The sequence below is a fragment of the Eurytemora carolleeae genome, unplaced genomic scaffold (genome assembly GCF_000591075.1).
Source record: "Eurytemora carolleeae unplaced genomic scaffold, Eaff_2.0 scaffold277, whole genome shotgun sequence".
NCBI lineage: Eukaryota > Metazoa > Arthropoda > Copepoda > Calanoida > Temoridae > Eurytemora > Eurytemora carolleeae.
The window spans coordinates 144,231-167,710 of NW_019396330.1; the positions used below are offsets into that span (position 1 = coordinate 144,231).

Sequence of the window (23,480 nt, forward strand, 5' to 3'; positions counted from 1 at the left end):
CCCCCCCTTCTTAAACCTACACCCCTTATCCTAACCACCCCCCCCTTCATAAACCTACACCCCTTATCCTAACCCACCACTTTCATAAACCTACACCCTTTATCCTAACCACCCCTCCCCCCTTCATAAACCTACACCCCACCACTTTCATAATGGAATTTTAATCTATCCATGTTGTTTTATCTTTATCATGAACAAGGAGAAGTTATGTTTCTTGAAAAGTTTATTTGATGTAGAATCATTGGAAAAACCTTTCACTCCTAAAGTTTTCAGTTTATATGCAAAAAATTTTTTAAAGCAAGCTGGTTTTGTTGATAATATGGAGGGACTTTTGATTGAACAAACTTAAATATTTTATTTTATAAATTTCATTTTGCAGATAAATAAGTTCGTATTTTATAGGGTTTCTATTTTTAGGAGGGAATTTCTCAGCAAATTCCAATTTAGTATTTCACCTAGAGGAATTTAATATGAATTAATTTATATTCTAGAAATCCCCCCCCCATTTGTTTCATAAACACCCCCTCCCCGCCCCCTCCTGATAACCTTCATTTATGTTGAATAAAACCATCAAATATGACCCCATTCTACTCATGACTTTATTAGAAAACCTGATTAAATTGATAGATAATGAATTGATTAGACATTATAAATCTTAATTTGTTTGTTAATCAATGTATTTCGGTGGAATCAGGAACTGTAGATCGAGTGTTGTATCTTTTTTATTTAAAAAAAACACATTTGAAAAATATTTTGAAAGATATTATGTTCAAAGATATTAATTTTGCACTTTGCTGGACAAGATCAAATTGAAATTTGAAAAATTCTGAAAATAATTAGACTTGTGAAAGAACAAGGTCGAATCGTTTTATGTTAAGCTGAAAATATGGTGGTGGTGAGAGGGGGGGGGTTGTCAATGATTTTTATTGATTTTAAAGGGACTGGTCCTTTAAATTAAAATGGATCTATAAATGAAATACCTAATTAAGCATGGGGATTCACTAGCAGCTCCAACCCAACCAAGGAGCCCGGAGAAAAATAAACTGAATCCTACAGTTATCACGACATATGACCAAGCCTGAAAAAAATTCATATATATATATATAAATAATGAAGCTCTTCGCTCATATACAGGGCCGGTGGCCTAAAAAAATCAGGGATTAGAATTTTAATCCCTTTTTTCATTTAAAAAGACTCAAAAATCTTCCCGAGTATATAGTTTTTAACTTTAGAAGAGTTCTTTTAACTAAATTGTCCGATCTTTCAGTTTTTCGTGTAAAACCATGTCGAATAATCGAAAATATCTCTGTTAACTTCAGCTAACAATTATTGTTTTAAAAATAAAAAGTTCATTTATATAAATCTGAACCCACTCAGATTTTTTTTAGAAATTTTACTTATAAATACTTAATAACATTACTTAAGTGTTATATTTCAAATTATTTCTTGAAAACGACCCAATTTGATGCCTTTTAAAAAATGGCCTATTTCTAAGGTCCATCAAAGCTGTTTGTTGCTTCCTTTTCTTTTAAGGTTTCTCCACATAGAGTTTATGACAACGTAGAACATCTTAAATTTCAAAAACCCAGAACTAAAATCTAAATGAATGTTTTTATTTCATAAACAGTATGTGTTAGCTGAAGTAAACGGAGATATTTTCGAATATTCGACATGGTTTTACAACAAACGGACAGATCGGATGACAACAATTTAATTAAAGGACCTTATCAAAAATTCAAAACTAAATTTTGGGGTACATTTTCGATTTTTTACACGAATAAAAGGGCTGAAAACCCCTAATCCCTGTTTTTTAGGCCACCCTATGCAGTATACATTGTATATATGTATATATTTGTACCTTCTAGCTGGCCAAACGGCTGGACCATATTGGTGAATTTTTCTATATGGGTTCCTGCAAGGGTGACAAAGGCTTAGTTTTTTGCTATTAAAACCAAGGCAATATTTTTCACTAAATGGGATTTTTTGCTCAAATATTGAAAACTTGTTGTTTACAGAGAACGGTCCCTTTTGTACGATAGATTCAAGTATTTAAGATTACACTGCCTCAAGTGAAATGAATTCATAGAACTGTGTTTACTGACGTTAAGTTTAATATTTGCATCTCCATGCAAATAGTTTTAATTCTGTTTCCTATTTTAAACTGTTGCTGCCCGAAAAAGAAATTGTAGAATTTTAGAATACAAATATAAATGGTCAAAAGTGAAAAACAAATTTCAACTTATGTTTACAAATATAAATGTCATTTCTGTCACAATAAAGGGATTGTAAAATTCTCCCATATTCTCCATTTTTGAGGATACATATTTCAAGAGAGGCATGTTTGGTACAAAACATAACGGTGCTCTTTAAACCTGTAATTCCCCGAACTTAACTGATGAAGTTATCGTTCTTATTCTATCTTAAAATAGATTAGTTTCATTTTCGGTCTCTCATTAAATTATGTAATGCAGTATTAAAGAAAGAAGATCCTCCTGATTGAAATACAACATTATATTTCTCCGTGTTGTTTATATTTATATTTAAAGAGTACTGGTGTGAATCGGACATGCCACTATATAAATAACTCAATTGTCAGTAGAGGTTACGTTAACAATTCAGAAATATTTTATGTAGTTTTCGACTAAAATCAAGATAAAATGCGTTTATTTTTATAATTATCCTGCATACTTATTGCATATATAAATATATTATACAAGTATTATAGCCCTGAACCTTTATCCTTAAATCCATTAAGGCATGACTTAATTTGCAACCAACTAACTATTTGACTTATAAGAAAATCATTTATATTTGATTATTGTTAAGTATTCATGAATTATTTTTTAAATATGCCATGGATAAAATTTGGCAACCTCAAGTGAATATATATCATACCTTAAAGGGAGTGTTCACCAAAAATGAAAGAGTGTGCATGTTAACGTCAAATATAATTCGATATCGATCGTTACTAATTTTAATTCTATCTGTTGCGAATATAAGGAGAACATGTTTAAAAACGACTCATACCGAAGAGCGCAGGAGTGGACCCAGAAAAAATAAATTAAATTAAAATCTACTCTTCATGCATTGTAATTGTCGAATGGAATTCGATGCATTCGTAAATAGTTGATATTTTATAAAGATTTTAAATTATTTTTTTTAATTAATATTTCGCTTAAAACTTGTTTTCACAGCTGGCGCTGGATTTTCGAACATTTTTGGAAGATATGGAAATGTCGTCTTCATTATCAAAAATCCTCGGAACGGGAATGAATGTTTTCAAAAGAAATCATAGAAAATAAAAAATATTTTGAAATAGCATATATATACGAATACCTTTAATTAAATTCGACAATTGTAGATTATGATATCTGAATGAGAAGTTTTTAATATAATTGAATTATTTACGATCTGAGTGAAAAAATGTAACTACGTGAATTTGTATGGACGCTGCGCTCTTGGGTGTTGGACATTTTAAACATTTTCTCCTCATTGATGCAACAGATAGAAATAAAATTGGTAGCGATCAAGATCGAAATCAATTCGATATCAGACTATACCCCTTTTCATTTTTCCCGAACACTCTCTTTACCTTAACCTAACCTGGAAAAAACATTATCACGGAAGATTAAAATAACTGAGTAAAAATCGAAAACTTTGTGAATGTAATACAGAAAACTGTCAGGGCAATCAAAAAGAGCAAAAAACAAAGAAGATAAAAAGAAATCAGAGATAAATCAGTTCAAATCAGAACAAGAACCCAAAAAGACCAGAAAAAAAACCAAGAAGTGTACAAGAACAAGACTAAGATCAAGAATAATAGCTTAGAAAGATAAAGAACAAGAAAAATACCAAGAACAAGAACAATATTAAAACCAAGAACAATACTAAGAAAAAAAATCAAAATAATCCTTAGAACAAGAACAAGAACAAGAATTAGAAAGGAAAAAGATAAGAACAAGGACAAGACCGATAGCAAGACCAAGAAAAAGATCAAGGTTTGAAGACTAATAACAAAGCAAGTGCAAGAAAACAAACCGATGAAAATACCAAACACAAGAACAAAAACAGTACCAAGAACAAGAGCCATAACAAACCAATAAAGAAGAACAAGAACAACCCCAAAACTTACCATTGTTCCATCAATGAACCGTGAGACAGTAACTGAAGTAGCTAGAACCCAGGCCATATATCCAATTATTATGCATCCAAGAAACTGAAACATTAATTATTATTCAGGAGAAAGCACCACACTCATTTTTTGAAATTATTACATTGAAACTTCATGAATACTAAGAAATAATAATGTTTTTCTTCGGTCGGTGAATCTGTAAAAAATCTAAAAATTTTGACTTGCTTGTCATAATCCTTACTAATCCTTTATTTGAGGAACTCCCTTTTTCATTCTCAAAGGTGCCCTTTAACTAACCCATCCCTTTCCATCCCTTTCCATCCCTTTTCATCCCTTTCCATCCCTTTCCATCCCTTTCCATCTGGCGGTATTAGATTTGTTCTAAAGGGTTTCTTGGGATCGAAGATTAGAAAGAATATGGCCCAGATTCGTAATTGACAGATACAGAATGTGAAAACGGCGTAATTTGCTTCTTTTAAACTTACGATCCCTTTAAAGCTGGTAGAGTTCTAGATGTAGAGTATAGAACTGTGTCAATTCAATCTGAATTCATTGAACAGTGCAATAATAAACAAACCACACCCCTCACATCCTCTCCACCCTTCCGGAATACAGGGTATCCTCAACCCTTCCGGAATACAGGGAACCCTCAAACCTTCCGGAATACAGGGAACCCCTCAACCCTTCCGGAATACAGGGTACCCTCAACCCTTCCGGAATACAGGGTACCGTCAACCCTTCCGGAATACAGGGAACCCGCAACCCTTCCGGAATACAGGGTACCCTCAACCCTTCCGGAATACAGGGAACCCTCAACCCTTCCAGAATACAGGGTACCCCAAACCCTTCCGGAATACATGGAACTATCAATTCTTCCGGAATACAGGGAACCTTGAACCCATCCGGAATACAGGGAACCATAAACCCTTCCGAAATACAGAGAACAATCACCCTTCCGGAATACAGGGTACCCTTAACCTTCCAGGAATATAGGGAACCTTAAACTATTCCGGGATAAAAGAAACCGTCAAACCTTCTGGATTACAGATTGGTGGATAACAATTTTGGATTATGAGCGAAATTTTCAAAATAATTATTTTTTTAACCGTAAATTAAATTCGACTGAATTGGAATTAAATAATAAAAAGATGAAAACTAAAATTGGAAAAAATAATAAGATTTTAAAAAAATTCTAGATCTTTTGCAAAAAAATGGTTTTCAATTTTGCGAATCATTATTCATAACCTCCAACCGTGAATTAAACTGATTTGCAAACAGCCAACATTTGATGGTTCAAAGGACAAGGGACAGTACTTGAAATTTCATGTGACTTTGCACTTATAAAGTGGCTTGTCTGTTTCACAACGACACATGTCTGTTCAAGACTGCATTTAAAAATAGTTTTTAGTTTCTTGTGGTTATTTTTTTCAGAGAATGTTTCAGAAATAATGAAGGAAATTGTCAGAATCATTCATTTCTAAGCTAGAAAAAAACCGTATTTTTTCCACATTTTTGAACAGAGGAAGTTTTAAAGAGGCCCCTTTTTAAATGGAAGGTTGCATGAAATAATAATAACAATTCCTTTAAAAAGGGAAATTTTTTGAATTCGAAAAGTTTTTTTTAAATTCGCGATTACTTTACATTACGAATAGTGGTTTACACTGCAAACCTTCCTGTACTTTTACACCGCACAGAATCCGTTTAAAAATCATAAAATAAAAATGTACAAAACATTAAAACTAAACGTATGGGATGTGAAGATTCAGCCGTTTATAGCGTTGCTTTTGAAAAAATAATTACATTACGTGACTGGCAGCGGTTTAGATAGGTTTAGATAGGTTTAGATAGGTTTAGATAGGTTTAGAAGGTTTAGATAGGTTTAGATAGGTTTAGATAGGTTTAGATAGGTTTAGATAGGTTTAGATAGGTTTAGATAGGTTTCCTTTTATAACTCCTATATAGCGGTGAATTGGTTCTTTAAAAACATCAATTTTTGTTGACTTTGTCAAAACTTTTTGAAAAGTCATCATTAACGGTATGGAGATGGAATTACAACTTTTATTTTTGTTTCACAAAATAAGTAGACTTACAGGGACTGTACGCGTAATTTCAAGTGACACAATAAAGTTTAGTTCTAAACAGCTCCTTTTAGCGGTACAATTGAGTGTAATTTTTCAATATTTGTCTTACTCAGGTTTACTCCTAAAAGACTTGACTTTAAAAACGACCTTTGAACAAAAAGAAAACAGATTGTGACCGTAAAGTTTTAGTTTCAGGTCACTGCAAACTAGACATATAGTGTTATACAACTTTGTGACCTCGTAGCTCCTCTAATTTTAATGTGTGTGAGAAAAGCAAATTTATATGGTTACATCTTATAAATTCAAAATATAGTTGTTTTTATTTCTGTATGTGGTCGTCATTAAATTGTTAAATTTATATTTCTCCATACTTTCATCCCATTCCTAAGGTTGGAAGGCCTAGTATGAAATAGTTACATTATATAGGAGGAGAGGGGCAACCTTTAAGTATTTTTAAACAACCTTGTACACTGTACAGCTTGTACTTAGACTAGCTGCAGATAAATTAAAGAATTCCTGCCGGTTTCCTCATATTTCTCAAGTTTTAGGAAAAACATTTCAAATATTCAATTTTGCAAAGAGAGAGAGAGAGAGAGAGAGAGAGAGAGAGAGAGAGAGAGAGAGAGAGAGAGAGAGAGAGAGAGAGAGAGAGAGAGAGAGAGAGAGAGAGAGAGAGAGAGAGAGAGAGAGAGAGAGAGAGAGAGAGAGAGAGAGAGAGAGAGAGAGAGAGAGAGAGAGAGAGAGAGAGAGAGAGAGAGAGAGAGAGAGAGAGAGAGAGAGAGAGAGAGAGAGAGAGAGAGAGAGAGAGAGAGAGAGAGAGAGAGAGAGAGAGAGAGAGAGAGAGAGAGAGAGAGAGAGAGAGAGAGAGAGAGAGAGAGAGAGAGAGAGAGAGAGAGAGAGAGAGAGAGAGAGAGAGAGAGAGAGAGAGAGAGAGAGAGAGAGAGAGAGAGAGAGAGAGAGAGAGAGAGAGAGAGAGAGAGAGAGAGAGAGAGAGAGAGAGAGNGAAGTATAGATTGAAATAGGAGGACAGGAAGGGAAGTATAGATTGAAATAGGAGGACAGGAAGGGAAGTATAGATTGAAATAGGAGGACAGGAAGGGAAGTATAGATTGAAATAGGAGGACAAGAAGGGAAGTATAGATTGAAATAGGAGGACAGGAAGGAAAGTATAGATTGAAATAGGAGGACAGGAAGGAAAGTATAGATTGAAATAGGATGAAAGGATGAAAAGAAGGATGAAAGGATGAAAAGAAGGATGCAAGGATGAAAAGAAGGATGAAAGGAGGACAAGAAGGGAAGTATAGATTGAAATAGGAGGATAGGAAGTGATGTATAGATTGAAATAAGAGGACAGGAAGGGAGGTATAGATTGAAATAGGAGGACAGGATGGGAAGTATAGATTGAAATAGGAGGATAGGAAGGGAAGTATAGATTGAAATAGGAGAACAGGATGGGAAGTATAGATTGAAATAGGAGGACTGGAAGGGGAGTATAGATTGAAATAGGAGGACAGGAAGGGAAGTAAAGATTGAAATAGGAGGACAGGAAGGGAAGTTTAAATTGAAATAGGAGTACTGGAAGGGAAGTATAGATTGAAATAGGAGGACAGAAAGGGATAGATTGAAATAGGAGGACAGGAAGGGAAGTTTAGATTGAAATAGGAGGAAAGGAAGGGAGGTGTAGATTGAAATAGGAGGACAGGAAGGGAAGTTTAGATTGAAATAGGAGGACAGGAAGGGAGGTATAGATTGAAATAAGAGGACAGGAAGGGAAGTATAGATTGAAATAAAAGAACAGGAAGGGAAGTATAGATTGAAATAGGAGGACCGGAAAGGAAGTATAGAATGAAATAGGAGGACAGGAAGGGAAGTATAGATTGAAATAAGAAAACTACTAATTAATTCAAATAGGAGGACAGGAAGGAAAATATAGATGGTAATATAAGGACAGTTTCATAAAAAGAACAGGAAGGTGAATTTAAAAGTGATGGAGAAGGAGAAAAAGAAGAAAAATATTTACTTTTAATGAGGAATTTAGGTATGACAGGATGGCAAAGATAAAAATTTGAAAAAACTAAATATGAAATTTGAAAAAACTAAAGGATTAAAACTCGAAAGTCTAAGAAATGACGGTCAATGAAACAAAATAGGTCCTTTGCAGAGTTAAATAAATGATAGTTGTATGTATACTTAATGCTCTAAAATATCAAACGTGTACGACATCAGGTTGGAAAAATAGAGAAAACCCAGAGATGAATTATTTGAAGGCATCACGCTTAAAGAGTTCAATGAAGCCATTCTTTGTGGGTAGCCTTGTATGTAATCAGAGATTAAATAAAAAGTGGAAGGTTTGACCATTATTTCAAGTATATATACGGATAAATGTATAAATAATAAAAACAATATGTTTCGTCTGTTTTCACCAAACTGTTGTGGAACTAAAATACAAGGACAAGGATCAATGGAAAGAAACCTTAATATTTCTATTGTCCAATTATGGACAAACTCACAGCCCACAGTGTTCCAAATGCTGTAAGCTTTAGAGAGATGAATTAATTATTCCAATTACTTATTCAACACTAAAGCTAAAATCAATTTTGTTAAAGTTAAAAAATGGACTTGTCCAGGGCTACTAAAAAATAAAAGTGAATATGTGAGGTAAAATTAAAGGCCAAGGTGTCGCGACAGTTCAAAGTCGACCCAGTCTTGAAAATTGAAGCAACTGTTTATAATAGTCTAGATCTAAGTGAGCTTTAACTTAATTACAAGAGACCCTTCATTTTATACTAACATATTCGATTCACAGTAAGCATTTAAATTATATCCTTGCTTTTCTATCCGAAAATATATTTTAATTTCGAATCTTTTTGCAATGAGATGATCAGTCATGTAAAAAAATGAAGGGTCACTTTCGTATCTTTTGTGAATCATCTATGGCATTTTATTATTAAACCCCAGCAATTTGAAAAATCTAAAAATTCAAACGTAAAACTTACAAATATGATTACGCTGAGAATTGTTAGCACATGTCTGAGCCAGCCCATTTTCCGCTTTCCTGTATAGACCGCCATTTTTTTATCAGTTTTAGTTTTGTCGTCTTCAATTCAACACGTGTCGCGCATACTTATTGCGCCATTTATATCTGAAAAATATATCTTACTAAAATAATAATTATACAATCTCAGAATTTGAAATCGTGAAAATTCTCCAAAAAATGTAAATTATAATGTTAAAAAGCGGTTACCACGCGCGGTGTGTCTGAAATGATATAAAATGGTAACAAGAAAACCGAAAATAATTGTCGGTCTCCTTTAGGTTTTTTTTTTGTATAGAAATCATGACAAGAATTTGTATTCTGTAAATTGCAAAATTGTTATAATAGGATTTCTAAACTTGTTAAGGGCACATTGAAAAAAATAAATAGATACAGAGTTTTAAAACAGCAACTTTTTTTAATAAAAAAGGAATTTAAATATATTTACATTACTGTTAATTACAAAAGGGAAAAAAGATGTTATGGATGTTGCAGAAAGACAGTCAAAAATATTTGTACGAAAAATACAAAGTTTTGTAATATCTTAGTTATTTTTGTTATAATGAAATCTTCTATTTTATTGTTTTTTATTGCTTTTGATATTCAATTTCTTTGTTGAATAGAATTGCTTTCTTTAACTAAGTTTTTATATTTTCATTAAAGGGATTGTTCGCGTTAAATAAAAGTAGTTTAATATTTGTATATTACTCTAATCATTATTCAGCTTCCTTCCACAGGCCTTTTAATTATTCAGCTGCTAATTTAACTGTTGCTAAGTAAGCTGATTTTTCTAGATTTTATTGGTACATTTTCACAATTAATAGTTGCTGATAATTTAGCCGGTCAAAATTGTTTAATTTGCCATGTAAAAACTGTATGCTCTCTCAGTTCAACGGTTTGACGGTTATTGGATGCAAACAAACAGACAAACAAGCAAGATTTCCGCCCTCAGTATATTTGAATTATCTCCCTTTTAAAGAACTTCGTCTTTTTCAAAATCGTGTGCGATATTAAGTTTGCTTTTATCACATTTTTACTCAAAACAACATTTATACTCTGACCAAAACAATATTTGTACTCTGACCCAAATAGCATTTTTACTCTGACCTAAACAACATTTTTACTCAGACCCAAATAACATTTTTACTCTGACCCAAACAACATTTTTAATCTGACCCAAATAACATTTTTACTCTGACCTAAACAAACTTTTACTCAGACCCAAATAACATTTTTACTCTGACCCAAATAACATTTTTACTCTGACCGAAATAACATTTTTACTCTGACCCAAACAACATTTTTACTCTGACCAAAACAACCTTTCAAACTGATGTTAAACTCGTTCTGAATAATAGTTTTGGTTAAAATTTATGGTGAGAGAAAAAATTGTTTAATGTGATTAAAGCAAATAGAATATTACAGATTTTTGCTTGATGTTTTTTAGGACCTTTAAAGGTACCCCTGAATGTGTGAAAACAGACCTCAAAACCCCTGAGTGCGTGGAAACGGACCTCAAACCCCTCAAATGTGTGAAAACAGGTCTCAAAACTATGTCTATTTCTATTTATATTGCACTACGCTCGAATTTTATTTCATTAACCTCATAATTCCCTCTCAATACTTGATCAAAATCAATTTCTTTTATTTCATTGACCATGAACTTTTTCAAAAGTAAAATTTAAAGAAACAAAAGAAAAAATTACTGAAAAATTGATAGATTTATTTCTGGAAATAATGAATATATTCTGTGAAAGTGAAATGATATATTTTAAAGCATGGTCTAGATGGTACCGTGTAGAAATATATATATATATATATATATTTGTATAAACCAGGAGCTGGTTAAACAAACCAGATGGTTCGGTGTAATACCTTCATTAGTCCGGTTCACATACTTTTTACACTTAAAGGAACACTCACACCCAAAAACTTATTTTAATTATTAATTAATTATTAAAAATTGGAATTCCAAAAAAACCTTTCATTTTTTTCATATAATAATGATATAAAAAATGTGGTTAAGATAGATTTTGCGAATTGTTCCTTTAATAAATGAATAATTGTTTGAATTTGTGTGTGGGAAAATAAGAAATCTAACATATATTGTAACAAGTAGTTTGTAATCCAACATAAAAGGGTCCATTCACTTCGCTTAAATGTGCAGATGTGCTTTAAAGGATTTGAGTCTTTAAAGTTTCTTAAGTTAAATTTACTAATCTTTATATCTTTGCAACCTGAGGCCGAATTTAATGAATTTGAGCCGCGGCTTAAATTCGCCAAAACCCGGTTTAAATCAAGCGCCGGCTTAATTCTTGAAACATTTGATACAATTTTAAGTGGAACCAACCATATTTAAGCCGCGGCTCAAATTATTTTAATTCGGCCTCTGATGGACCTTTTATATCTAAAACTTAGATTATTTGATACCACAGAATGTATAGTTTAACGACATTGGGTTGCAAAGATAAAGGGATAAGAAAGTCAAAGTTTGTGGCAAATATTCAATTGTGTTGTAGAGGTTAAACCGAAATTACAGCGGAGAAAAAAACGATTTGTCCATGTGTGTTACTGTTTTTAATGCCTCTGTGTTGTTACAAAGCATACAATATCAGAGCAGGCTTGTAACACAAATAGACAATAAAGGAAATGCCCCCACCCCCCGCCCTTCCATTTTTATGTAATCCCTGAGAATTATAATCTTCACTGATAATACCATTGTGCTAAATCTCCAAAGCCCTGTAAACGCCCCTGTGAACGCCCCTGCACCTCGCAAATATTTTACTGAGAACTTATTTAACGACATGAGAAATGTATATTCCTTAAAATTCCTAATTTTGGATAGATTTTAGATTAGATCATTTATAATAATAGAATTGAATTTAATGTTCTATTAATTATTTCTGACAAAATATTCTTAATTTCGAAATAGCTTTGGCATTTTGATGGTGAAGAAAAAATGTTCTGAAGATAATATCAGTAAAAAGTTGTTTATGATGTTTGATGTTCAAGACAAAACGTACGTTAGGTTTTTTTCTTATATATATACAGAGTGCGGTTTTATAAACATTTTTTGTAATTCAAAACTTAAAGCATAAAACATGTAAAACAGATAATGCCTAAGTTGTGTAAAACATTATAGTTCTGAAGATAATTTCAGAAAAAAAGTTGTTTATGAAAACCAACATGGTGGAAATATTTACAAAAATATGATTTTCACTTTTCTGTTTCGTTAAGTTCTCCGGGCGTACATATCACTGTAGTGTAGTAGGAAGCTACTAGAGAAGAGGAGACACGGGGAGGTGTTCACTCCGCCATGAACTGAAGGCTACTCAACCAAAACTATAATAATCAAGTGTTAGACAGGTGGTACAGAACCACACACACACACCATCACACACTCACTCACTCAGTAATGTAAACATAATTTCCTTCTTTCAACTTAAATCTCAGAATTAGCTTTTGTTCCTATCGGAGGTCCAGCACGTACCCGTTAGGACCATAAAACACCCTGAAACCATGTATTTCACTAGTCCAGGGGGGGGGGTTGAGCCCCAATTCCCCCCCTGATCACATTATCTTACTTTTCCTCACATTTACTCACATTCCCTTACATCCTCACATTCCCTCACAATACTTAACAATACCACACATTTCCTCATATTTCTACACATTAAGTAAACAGAATGTGCAGAGCTGAGCAAAACAAATCAAAAACGGTGAGGGGGGACATCTATACAATGAAAGAGTCTACATGCACACTTTCTTATAATGGCGCAAAGACAGCGGCTCGTAAACATTCTTTCAAAAACAGCGCCATAAATGGCCGGGCAAAGGGAGGCAAGATAAAGAGAAACTGCGGACATGCAGACAGAGAAAAGATTAAAAAAATAAAAATTTGAAATTGTTAACTATGCCTCGTACCATTTATTTTATAAAAATAATAAAAATAAATTAGATTATATTAAATTATTTTTTCACAAATTCCCTCACAAAACCCTTGTAATTTCTAACATATTCTCACAATACCTTACAGTTCCTCACACTGCCTCACATTTCTTCACAATACCTAACATTTCCTCACAATGCCTCACATTTCTTCCTTTATCCTCACATTTCCTTACAATACCTCACATATCCACGCAATACCTCACATTTCCTTACAATACCTCGCATTTTCTGAAATTTCCTCATAACTCCTCACATATCCTCACAATACCTCACATTTCCCAACAATACCTCACATGTCCACATTTCCACACAATGCCTCATATTTCTCCACAATACCTCACATGTCCTCGCAATACCTCACAATTCCTCACATTTCCTCATAATTCCTCACATATCCTCACAATACCTCACATGTCCCCCCAATACCTCACATTTCCTCACAATACCTTACATTGTAGTAAATGCCTTACTCCATAAAGGTCTTTCAGACCTGCATCAATCCAGGTACAACTCAATCCCTCTTGTTGGTCTACGAGGCGTCATTCAGGACACGATTTATCTATACTGCTGCATGCTTCACTATCAATGTCAATCTGGACACGATCTCTGAACCATAAACTATCAATGTCTTTCCAGACACGAATTATCTAAACAATGCCCAATCTACGTCTGTCTATCTTTAAAAAGTGATTTCGGGCATTTCTCGTTACTGAACAAGAAACAATTACTCTTTCACTGTAATCAAAGCAAAGTCTATTCAAACTAAATGTATTTTGGGTTCTATCTAACAAGTTAAATTAATCAACGTAATTACAAGTTTTACAACGCTATATACATGCGTAGTTAAGCTAATCACAATACAGGTTTGACGTAGTTATTTACATTTCAAGTTTTGCGTAACTATTTACAAGTAAATTAGATTTACAGACAATGTAATATATCTAAGAATGTTCAGGTTAACAAATATAATGTTACGCGATATTCATTACAACATGTCCCCACAATACCCACATTTCCTCACAATACTTCACATATCCTTACAATACCTCACATTTCCTACTAATTCCTCAATATTCCTCATTATGCCTCACATTTCCCCGCAATACTATACATTTTCTCAAAATACCTCACATTTTCCCACAATACCTAACATTTCCTCACAATACATCACATTTCCCCACAATATACCTCACATTTCCGTCAATGTATGATAGTTGAATGCTGAGAATGTAGCGTTGTGAAGACATTTTTTAGGAATTATTTGATACGTTTTTGCGGTGCATATTTTTTCAGAAGGAGTTGGACTCCTACTGAAAAAATATGCAAAAATATATAGGAAAGACAGCCTTCTCTGTTGCCATGGCAGACCAGGGCAAAGACGTCCTAAACAGTGCAAATTTTAGAGGTTTGTGGTCAGTGAACAATATAAACTGTTAACCTTCTAACATGAAACGGAAATGGCTGTATCTTTAAAATCCTCATAGGGTGTTCATTTTTGAGGGATGATTTTTAAAATCGATTTCAATAACTACGATGAAAAATGTAGTAAAAATTTTACAGTAAACTAAGTAGATGTTTATGAACAAGTTGAAAAATAAAAATTAACTATTGTCATGGAAAATAAGTAATTTTACACAATTATTGGTTTCTGTAATATATCATTGTTCACAAACAGATTCAGTAAATTTTTTGGAATTTTTGTTGAAAAGACGACTTTTGAAGAATTCGAAGAATCTGCAAACAAATTCATGAAGAATAAGAAATTATAATGATAAAAAAAAGATAATTATTCTAACATTGACTTTTTGAGAAAATTTCAAACGAGAAAGTTATTTCTAAACATCTATTTAGTTTACTGTTGAATATTTTTCACATTTTTTGTCGTCGTTATTTAATTTAATTATTTTTAAAAATCGATTCTCTAAACGTAACCACCCAAATGGATAATTTTGAACGTCGACTTTCGATCAAACTCAGTTATTAAACATCATTAAAATGTTTTATAAGTCTGAAATATAACAAGAATCCAATTATAGAATATGATCTGTTAGTAGGGTTTTAACCTTTCCTTTCCACTAATAGACCGGTTTGTTTGTAGGTGTCCAACCAATATTTTTTAATAGCACGTTATTCTAGCAGGTATTCAAACTATCATTTTCAATGGCACGTTATTCTAGCAGCTATTCAAACTATCATTTTCAATGACACGTTATTCTAGCAGGTATTCAGACTATCATTTTTAATAGCACGTTATTCTAGCAGGTATTCAAACTATCATTTTCAATGGGACGTTATTCTAGCAGGTTTTCAAACTATCATTTTCAATGGGACGTTATTCTAGCAGGTATTCAGACTATCATTTTTAATAGCACGTTATTCTAGCAGGTATTCAAACTATCATTTTCAATGGGACGTTATTCTAGCAGGTATTCAAACTATCATTTTCAATGGCACGTTATTCTAGCAGGTATGAAAACTATCATTTTCAATGGCATTTTATTCTAGCAGGTATTCAAACTATCATTTTCAATGGGACGTTATTCTAGCAGGTATTCAAACTATCATTTTCAATGGCACGTTCTTCTTGCAGGAATTTAAGCTTTCATTTTTAATAGCACGTTATTCAAGCAAGAATTCAAATTTAATTTAGTTTTTCTTCAAAATTGTAACCGTACATTTTAGACTGTGCACTTCATGTTAAATTGTTTGGAAAATCTGAAAGTATTATTATTGTTAATGATTTTAATAGAAAATATAATTAATAATTAACATTTTACACAGTGCACGTTAAATAAATGCAGATCAAATATCAGTGAACCAATATTTACTGGATTTATTCTGATTATAGATAAATAACAATACAAATAGAACACTTTATGTCGTCATTTCAAGATTCATGGGTTTTTCGTTCACAAAAACCCTGTGGCAGAAGCCCAAAGGAGTTTCGCGCAGGCAGCGTTGAATTACAAGACAGAGAGAGAGAGAGAACAAGCGCGTAACTCCTTTGGGTCTCTGCCTCAAAGTCTTGAAAGAAAAGGGTTCTATCTGTATTGTTATTAATCTATTTTTAAACTTCAAACTTTAAGACGGAAAATTAATCTCAAAGGTCTTTGAAACATTTTTAGCTTGATATTTTCATTAATATTTTTTATCTCTAGAACAGAAGATATTCAATTAAACTTTATTCAAACTGTCATTATTAAGAGAACATTATTCTAGCAAGTATTCAAACTATTATTTTCAAGAGAACAGTATTCTAGCAAGTATTCAAACTATTATTTTCAAGAGAACAGTATTCTAGCAAGTATGATCAAACTTTCATTATCAAGAGAACAGTATTCTAGCAAGTATTCAAACTATAATTTTCAACAGAACGGTATTATAGCAAGTTTTCAAATTGTTATTTTCAAGAGAACGGTATTCTAGCAAGTATTCAAACTATCATTTCAAGAGAACGGTATGCTAGCAAGTATTCAGACTATCATTTTCAAGAGAACAGTATTCTAGCAAGTATTCAAACTGTTATTTTCAAGAGAACAGTATTCTAGCAAGTATTCAAACTATTATTTTCAAGAGAACAGTATTCTAGCAAGTATTCAAACTATCATTTTCAAGAGAACAGTATTCTAGCAAGTATTTAAATTGTTATTTTCAATATAGCAAGTTTTACTACCTGGAATTCAAATTTAATTTTGTTTCTCTTCAAAATTGTGTCCAACATTTTAGACTGTGCACTTCATGTTAAATTTTTTGGAAAATCTGACAGTGAGAGAAACACACAGAGTTCTCCGCCATCGAAGCTAAGTTTAAGGTTCAAATTGGGCATTCCCCTTTCTGAATGGATGGAAACTTTAAATGTTGCTTCCAGATCCTTTAACAGGTCCTTATATAAGAAATCATAAAAAAGAACAAAAATATAGAAAAGTTGTCGAATCGACAGATAAAGATAAAGATAAAGATAAACAGTGATATCTGTGAAAGACATAACTTTAGGAATTCTTTGACAACTAAGAACATAACCCTAAACAGGCTGGGGGGGGGGCGTTTGGCGTCTCTCCCATTTTATTTTGCCCTAGCACTCTCATTTTTGACACTGAAATTTTTTTACTTTTAATAAAAAGAAATTTAATCTTCCTTAATCTTTGATTTTTAATCGGTGCACGGTGGTTCAAATTTGAACTGGGAGTAGGTAGTTCAGCGAAGTAGCTCAAATTAATTAAATTGGTCGCTGGATATAAAGATATTGGGAATAAGATTTTTTGACAAATGTTGAGTTCTTTTTTAAATGTTTGATTGATTTATGTACTTTCCCAAATCATCAAAATTATCCATTAATTACTATGTTAATACTGCTAATCTAATGGTTTCATCAAATATTCAAAACTCCCAGAATAGATCCATTTCTAGATTAAACCCGGAAATTCAATATTATTAAAACAATATCATTTAGAAAATAGTGCTTACATGACAGTGGATATAAATAGCGCTTACATGACAGTGGATATAAATAGCGCTAACATCACACATTGGATATAAATAGTGCTTACATGACAGTGGATATAAATAGCGCTGACATGACAGTGGATATAAAAAGCGCGTACATGACAGTGGATATATCATAAAAATAGCGCTTACATGACAGTGGATATAAATAGCGCTTACATAACAGTGGATATAAATAGCGCCTACATCACACAATGGTTATAAATAGCGCTTATATGACAGTGGATATAAATAGCGCTTACATCACACAGTGGACACAAATAGCGCTTACATGACAGTGGATATACAAAGCGCTTACATCACACAGTGGATAGAAATAGCGCTTACATGACAGTGGATATATCATATGAATAGCGCTCATTTGAAAGTGGATATAAATAGCGCTCACATGACAGTGACATGAAAGAAGATCTCTTCGAAATTGGACCAAAAACGAACCAACCGAAGGCACATCATCAACACTGTTAGAACTACAGCCCATTGTTTAGTTCGACATCCTGAATAGAATTTTTATGTCCTTAACATTCTGTTAGTATTTTCTAATAAATTGTTTGAAAGTACGGCAGGTCTTTCAACTATTTTTCAACAGAAATAGAATAGATTTAGATTTATTGGTAAGTTATACAAAAGATTATAGAATTTAAAAATGTGATTTCTTAACTTCTTAGTAAAGCTTTTAGATCTTTAAGCAAACTTTATCAAGGATTTAAAGTACTCCTTTAACCCTATCTGACCTGGTGGGGGGGGGGGCAAGCTAGGAAGCTCTATTTTTCTGGCTTTCTAACTCACACATGCCTCTCAAATAAGGCAAAAAGCTGTGTATTTTTACCTGCTGCCTGAGTGCTTCGGCATGCTGCATAAATGCCTTATATATTACCCATATCAGACTAAATCTATATTTAGACTTACTTCTAGTCATTGGATTTCAACATTTTATAAATCTTTGTAGAGCCTGCAACAAAAGCAAGCGGACAGCACAATTTTTGAAAAGAAATTTTGCACAGATTTTTTAAAGGGAATTTTTACATTTTCAGTTTATCTTGAATGCACGTTTAGGTTTTGAAATTTTTGAAAATGTTTTTGCATAATTGAATTCGCGCAAATCACTTTTTGTTTAATAACTAGATTTCGCAATAAATATTTGGTTTTTGCAAATTTGAAGTAGAGCCCAATGGCTTTCCAAAAACGTATCAAATGATATAGATTTGTATCATAATAAGAAAATAGAGGGGGAGGGGGTCAATTTGCAACCCCCCCCCCCCCGGCGTGCAGTCAGACATCAGGTTAAATAAGGTTAAAAGAGAGACTGGATATAGACATGGTAGTGGAGCTGAAAGTGCAGTATTGTAGAGACATTTTTAAAAATTCATTTGAGACCTTTCAGTCGTTTTTACAGTGTAAAATTGTTCATCAAGAGCACAAATTCAATCTATTAATTCCTACTGGAGTGTCCACTATGGAGGAACGATTTTGCTGTTTTTACAGTGTAAAATTGTTCAGCAAGAGCGCAAATTCAATCCATTAATTCCTACTGGATTGTCCACTATGGAGGAACGATTTTGCTGTTTTTACAGTGTAAAATTGTTCAGCAAGAGCACAAATTCAATCCATTAATTCCTACTGGATTGTCCACTATGGAGGAACGATTTTGCTGTTCTTCAATGCCACAAATCCTTAAAAAAAACAAGTGTTATCATATTTACAAACGAGTGCAGATTTATGACGGTTAGATCTTGAAATTAAAATCTTTATTCTTCTCAATATAGAATCTGTACATCGTAAATTATATTTAATTCATCTCTCAATGTCATTTGTAGGATTTTGAGAAAACGTAAAATATATAAATTCTAAAAATATTATTTACAAAAAATAAAATAAGTGGAAAGAATGTTGTATATATCAAATATTCTGAGTTTGAAAGATCAAAGGTGTATACCATCAGGCTTCAAAGATATAGTGATTAGATTTTGTGGCAAAAACTCAATTGCTTAGCTTTTGTTATAAGGCATAATTGTGCATAAAATCAAAACTAGAGAAGCTATAACAAGGTACAAAGTCGTGCCATGTAATTTCGCATAAAGGAATTGAGTCTTTGTAACAAACTCTGATTTTCTAATACCTATATTTTTTCCACCTGATGGTGTAAACCTTTGATATTTAAAACTTAGATTTTTTCATCTAACAGAATTCGTAGTTTGAAATATCTAAGTTCTACGGCATTGGATTACAAAGATATAGATCATAGTTTGAAAGACTCAATTCTTTTGACCTTCTAGCTCCTTATGTTTAGTTATCAGGGTATCCCTCCCCCTATCACTAACTCTGACACATCTTAAAAGCACATTTCCAGTCATAGTCCCTCCCCCTATCGATACTAAAAGACCGAAATATTTCAAAACAAACGAATATCAATAAGACCGTGAACGAACATTTTCAAAACGTCTATTTAGAAGTAGTTAACGAACTTTATCGTTCACGAACTAAATAGAAGGAAAAGAACGATGATTCGGCTAATGTACACCGATACAACTTAATTGCAAATACAGTACATGTTGTTCCGGCTCGAGTGAGGTACTTTATCAATTGACCATCGTTAACGGAACGGAACGATTTTGAAACGTTTTGGAAACACAACCTAACTGCTTACCCTAACCTAACAAAACCTTTTACTGAAAAAAAACGATTTTGATAAGACAACGATTTTACTGACGAAACAAAGTTCAGCTAAAAACGAACGAAATAGAAGGAAAATTAAGGTTGATTCGGCTTATGAACGAATGTAAATTTTACGGAACGACTAAAGAAAATTCTGACGAATCTAGTCGTTAACGAACGATGAACGAACCAATGGGAAAAAAAACTGAAAGCGTCCATCTCTCTGTGGTCTCCAAATGCATGAAACGTTTGAGGTATCAAATGAAAATATGAGAGTCTGAGATAAAGAATATTGTGAAAGGGAGTATAAATATCTTTTTTTATCACTTTTATAAAATAATTCACTAAATTTTTATTTATCAAATATTTGATCTATATCTATTTAAAAATGTAATGCATATCTCTCAAGGCGGAATCCACAAAGATTGGAAATTAATTTTGTCACAACAGCTAGCGTTTATTTTTTTATAACAATGAATTATATGGCTTTTATTTAGATGAATATTAAAAAATTAGAAATGAAATCTATAAGATAAGAACGTATTGGGTTCGTTAGTAGGAACTTAACATGAAAAGATTAAAAAAATATATTTTAATGACCAAACTTCTTTAGAAAACTTACTAATAATAAAAATAACTTTTTTTAGATATGTTTGACTGTCATTAACCATATACTGTTGTTTTTAATTCTAGATTTACAATTGTGTTTTTATGATAGTTTCAATATATTTTGATGCAGTAGAAATGCGCAAGTCATTTTGCAGTGAAACCGCAATCGAAAATAATCAATTTTTTAAAAAACCATTATTTTCTAATTCATTCTGAATCATACAAAGCTCATGCAAGGGTACCGTTAGGGATCGAGCATTGCCATTTTACATAGAGGGTCAGGTGAAATTACATTTATGCTATTTGGAAATTCTAAAATGTTAATATCTCACCATCAAATAAAGCAAATCTAAAGAAACTGCATAAGTTCTGCAAACCCAGTGTTAGTTTCAAAGCAATATGCGAAAATCTATCAAGCCTTGCAGTACTGTCATCATACCACATTTTTAGAAAACAAAAACGCTCAACTGGGACCAAGAAACTCCATTTCTGAAAACCATCTTTGAATAACTAAACTCTACTCAAGCTAAAAGCCTTGTATTGCACCTGTTTTTTTGGCAAACCCTGTCAATTATAAAATGTGATATCCAGAGAAAAGAGTATTAGTATTAAATTGTAAACTTTTATATTGTTTAATGTAATTTTACTTTAGACAAATATAAATAATGATTATGAAATATGCCTCACAAAAGCAAAATCTAGCTTTTTTATAAGAATAAGAATAAATTTTTCTTAATCAAGAAGACAAAGAACTTATTAACTTATATTTCCTCTCAATAAATATATTTTAGTACGCCTGCAAAGTATTTAGAGGGGGGGGTAGATATTTTTTTGAAAAGTAACATAAGTGTGGAGGGGGGGGGGGGGTCAAGTTAATTGGAAATCTTATAGACTTATATCATAAATTGTTTTGTCGATATTCTATGTAATGTTTGAAAGATATCATTAATAAAAGTTTTAAAACTTTCGAATGTAAACCCAATTTGTACAATGAACGTTGTTTTTTCTGTACTGCAGACATTTATCAACCAATAAAATTAAACATGTCCATAGCCCCGTAGAAAGAAGGTAAATGTCAGTTTTATGCTGGATCTCGTAGCTCCTCTAGTTGTGATTTTACACATAACTAAATGTATTTGGTTACACACAAAAATTATAAAAATGTTCGTGCTTTTCAAAAGATTTCTATTTATCAAGAAATTTACTTTAATTTGACCTGGACTGAATCAGATGGTCACTTTTTAAAAGTATAAGTATCATAATAGACGGGATTATAAGTTGTAACTAATTATAAATTGTAACTAGGGTTGTAACTAATTATAAGTTGTAACTATGGCTGTTTATCGTTTTTAAAAACGATCGAAAAAACGATGGGTCACAACGAACTAACAATGTCGTGTTTAACTTTTAAAAAACGAAATAGAAAACAACAATACAATTTTTTTTAAACAATCATTTATGAAAAAATTTGCTAATGAATCTGATTTTTATGTGGGTTTTATGACAATTAAGTTTTTTTCTTCAGTTTTTGAATGGTGTATACAATGGATTTTTTATCAAGAGAAATCACCTGAATGTCTTCTGACATAACTTTTTTCATATTTTCTTATTTTAAAAAAAAAATTTGTCCCGGGGCCTAAACAAGCAAAATAATGCAAAATCTTCTCTGTAAATTGTATAGTAGTTTATCAACTTAATACACAATTCATTGATCTTTAATAAACTTCTAGAATTTGTTAAGGTTTCATCTTTCGCGTAATGCGGCTGGATTATTAAAAATAGCAATTTGGATGTTATGTTATGTTATGTTTCCGCTAATAGTGTAATCATTGCCGGAAGACTCAAACTGAACGGTTGTTGCTTATGGCTCCCAGAAGACAAAAAAGCTAATGTGTGGCGTGGAAGGAGAAAATATTGTGGGTTATGGCTGCCTGCATTCCCCCTCTCATAGAACATGAGGGTACCAATAAACATGAGATTTTAGGGACGACTTTGAATTGGCTTTGTTATGTGCAGAACGATTAAGTTTTAGTAGTATCCTATTTAAAACAGTTAATTAATAAAACTGCTAATCTAAATGTACACTTAAATTTATTCAATAACAACAAAATCGTTCAAACGTTAAATATCTCCGGCAATTTTAAAGATACAAAGAAAGGATCATTAGAACGTACAATCTTTGAATACAATATTATACACACTTTCACATTTTCCAAATATTGGAAATTGAAGATGATTTTCAGGTTGTCTCTTAATTCTTAAGTTTCTTGGGACCGAACGTAGCCAACAATAATAATATCTCATGGGAGAAATTCTTTTCAACTTTTAAATGTAGCTCAGGGGCGGAAACAAGTTTTTTTTACTTAAAAGACTCAAAAAGAGACAAAATTAATGACTAAAGACTATAAAACTAGATTTTTAACTGTTCACACATTATAGTTTATTAAGACAGATATTTTTCCTGTTTTGCACTAGGGTTTCTTTTTCTAAAGCATGCTATTGAGAAGCTATTCTG

The 23,480-nt window shown here is 32.3% G+C and overlaps 1 protein-coding gene across 1 annotated transcript in view; it reads right to left on the reverse strand.

The window, feature by feature from the left end:
* The window catches only part of LOC111701067 (uncharacterized), an 18,550-nt gene extending 9,199 nt beyond the window's left edge, over positions 1–9,351 (reverse strand). Inside the window, exons 1-3 of the mRNA XM_023472197.1 lie at positions 9,210–9,351; positions 4,133–4,216; positions 981–1,078 (exon numbers count right to left, since the gene is read on the reverse strand). Coding sequence (XP_023327965.1) covers positions 981–1,078; positions 4,133–4,216; positions 9,210–9,284 — 257 coding nt within the window. The 5' untranslated portion in view covers positions 9,285–9,351. The remainder of the gene's footprint in view (positions 1–980; positions 1,079–4,132; positions 4,217–9,209) is intronic.
* Positions 9,352–23,480: the final 14,129 nt, after the last annotated feature.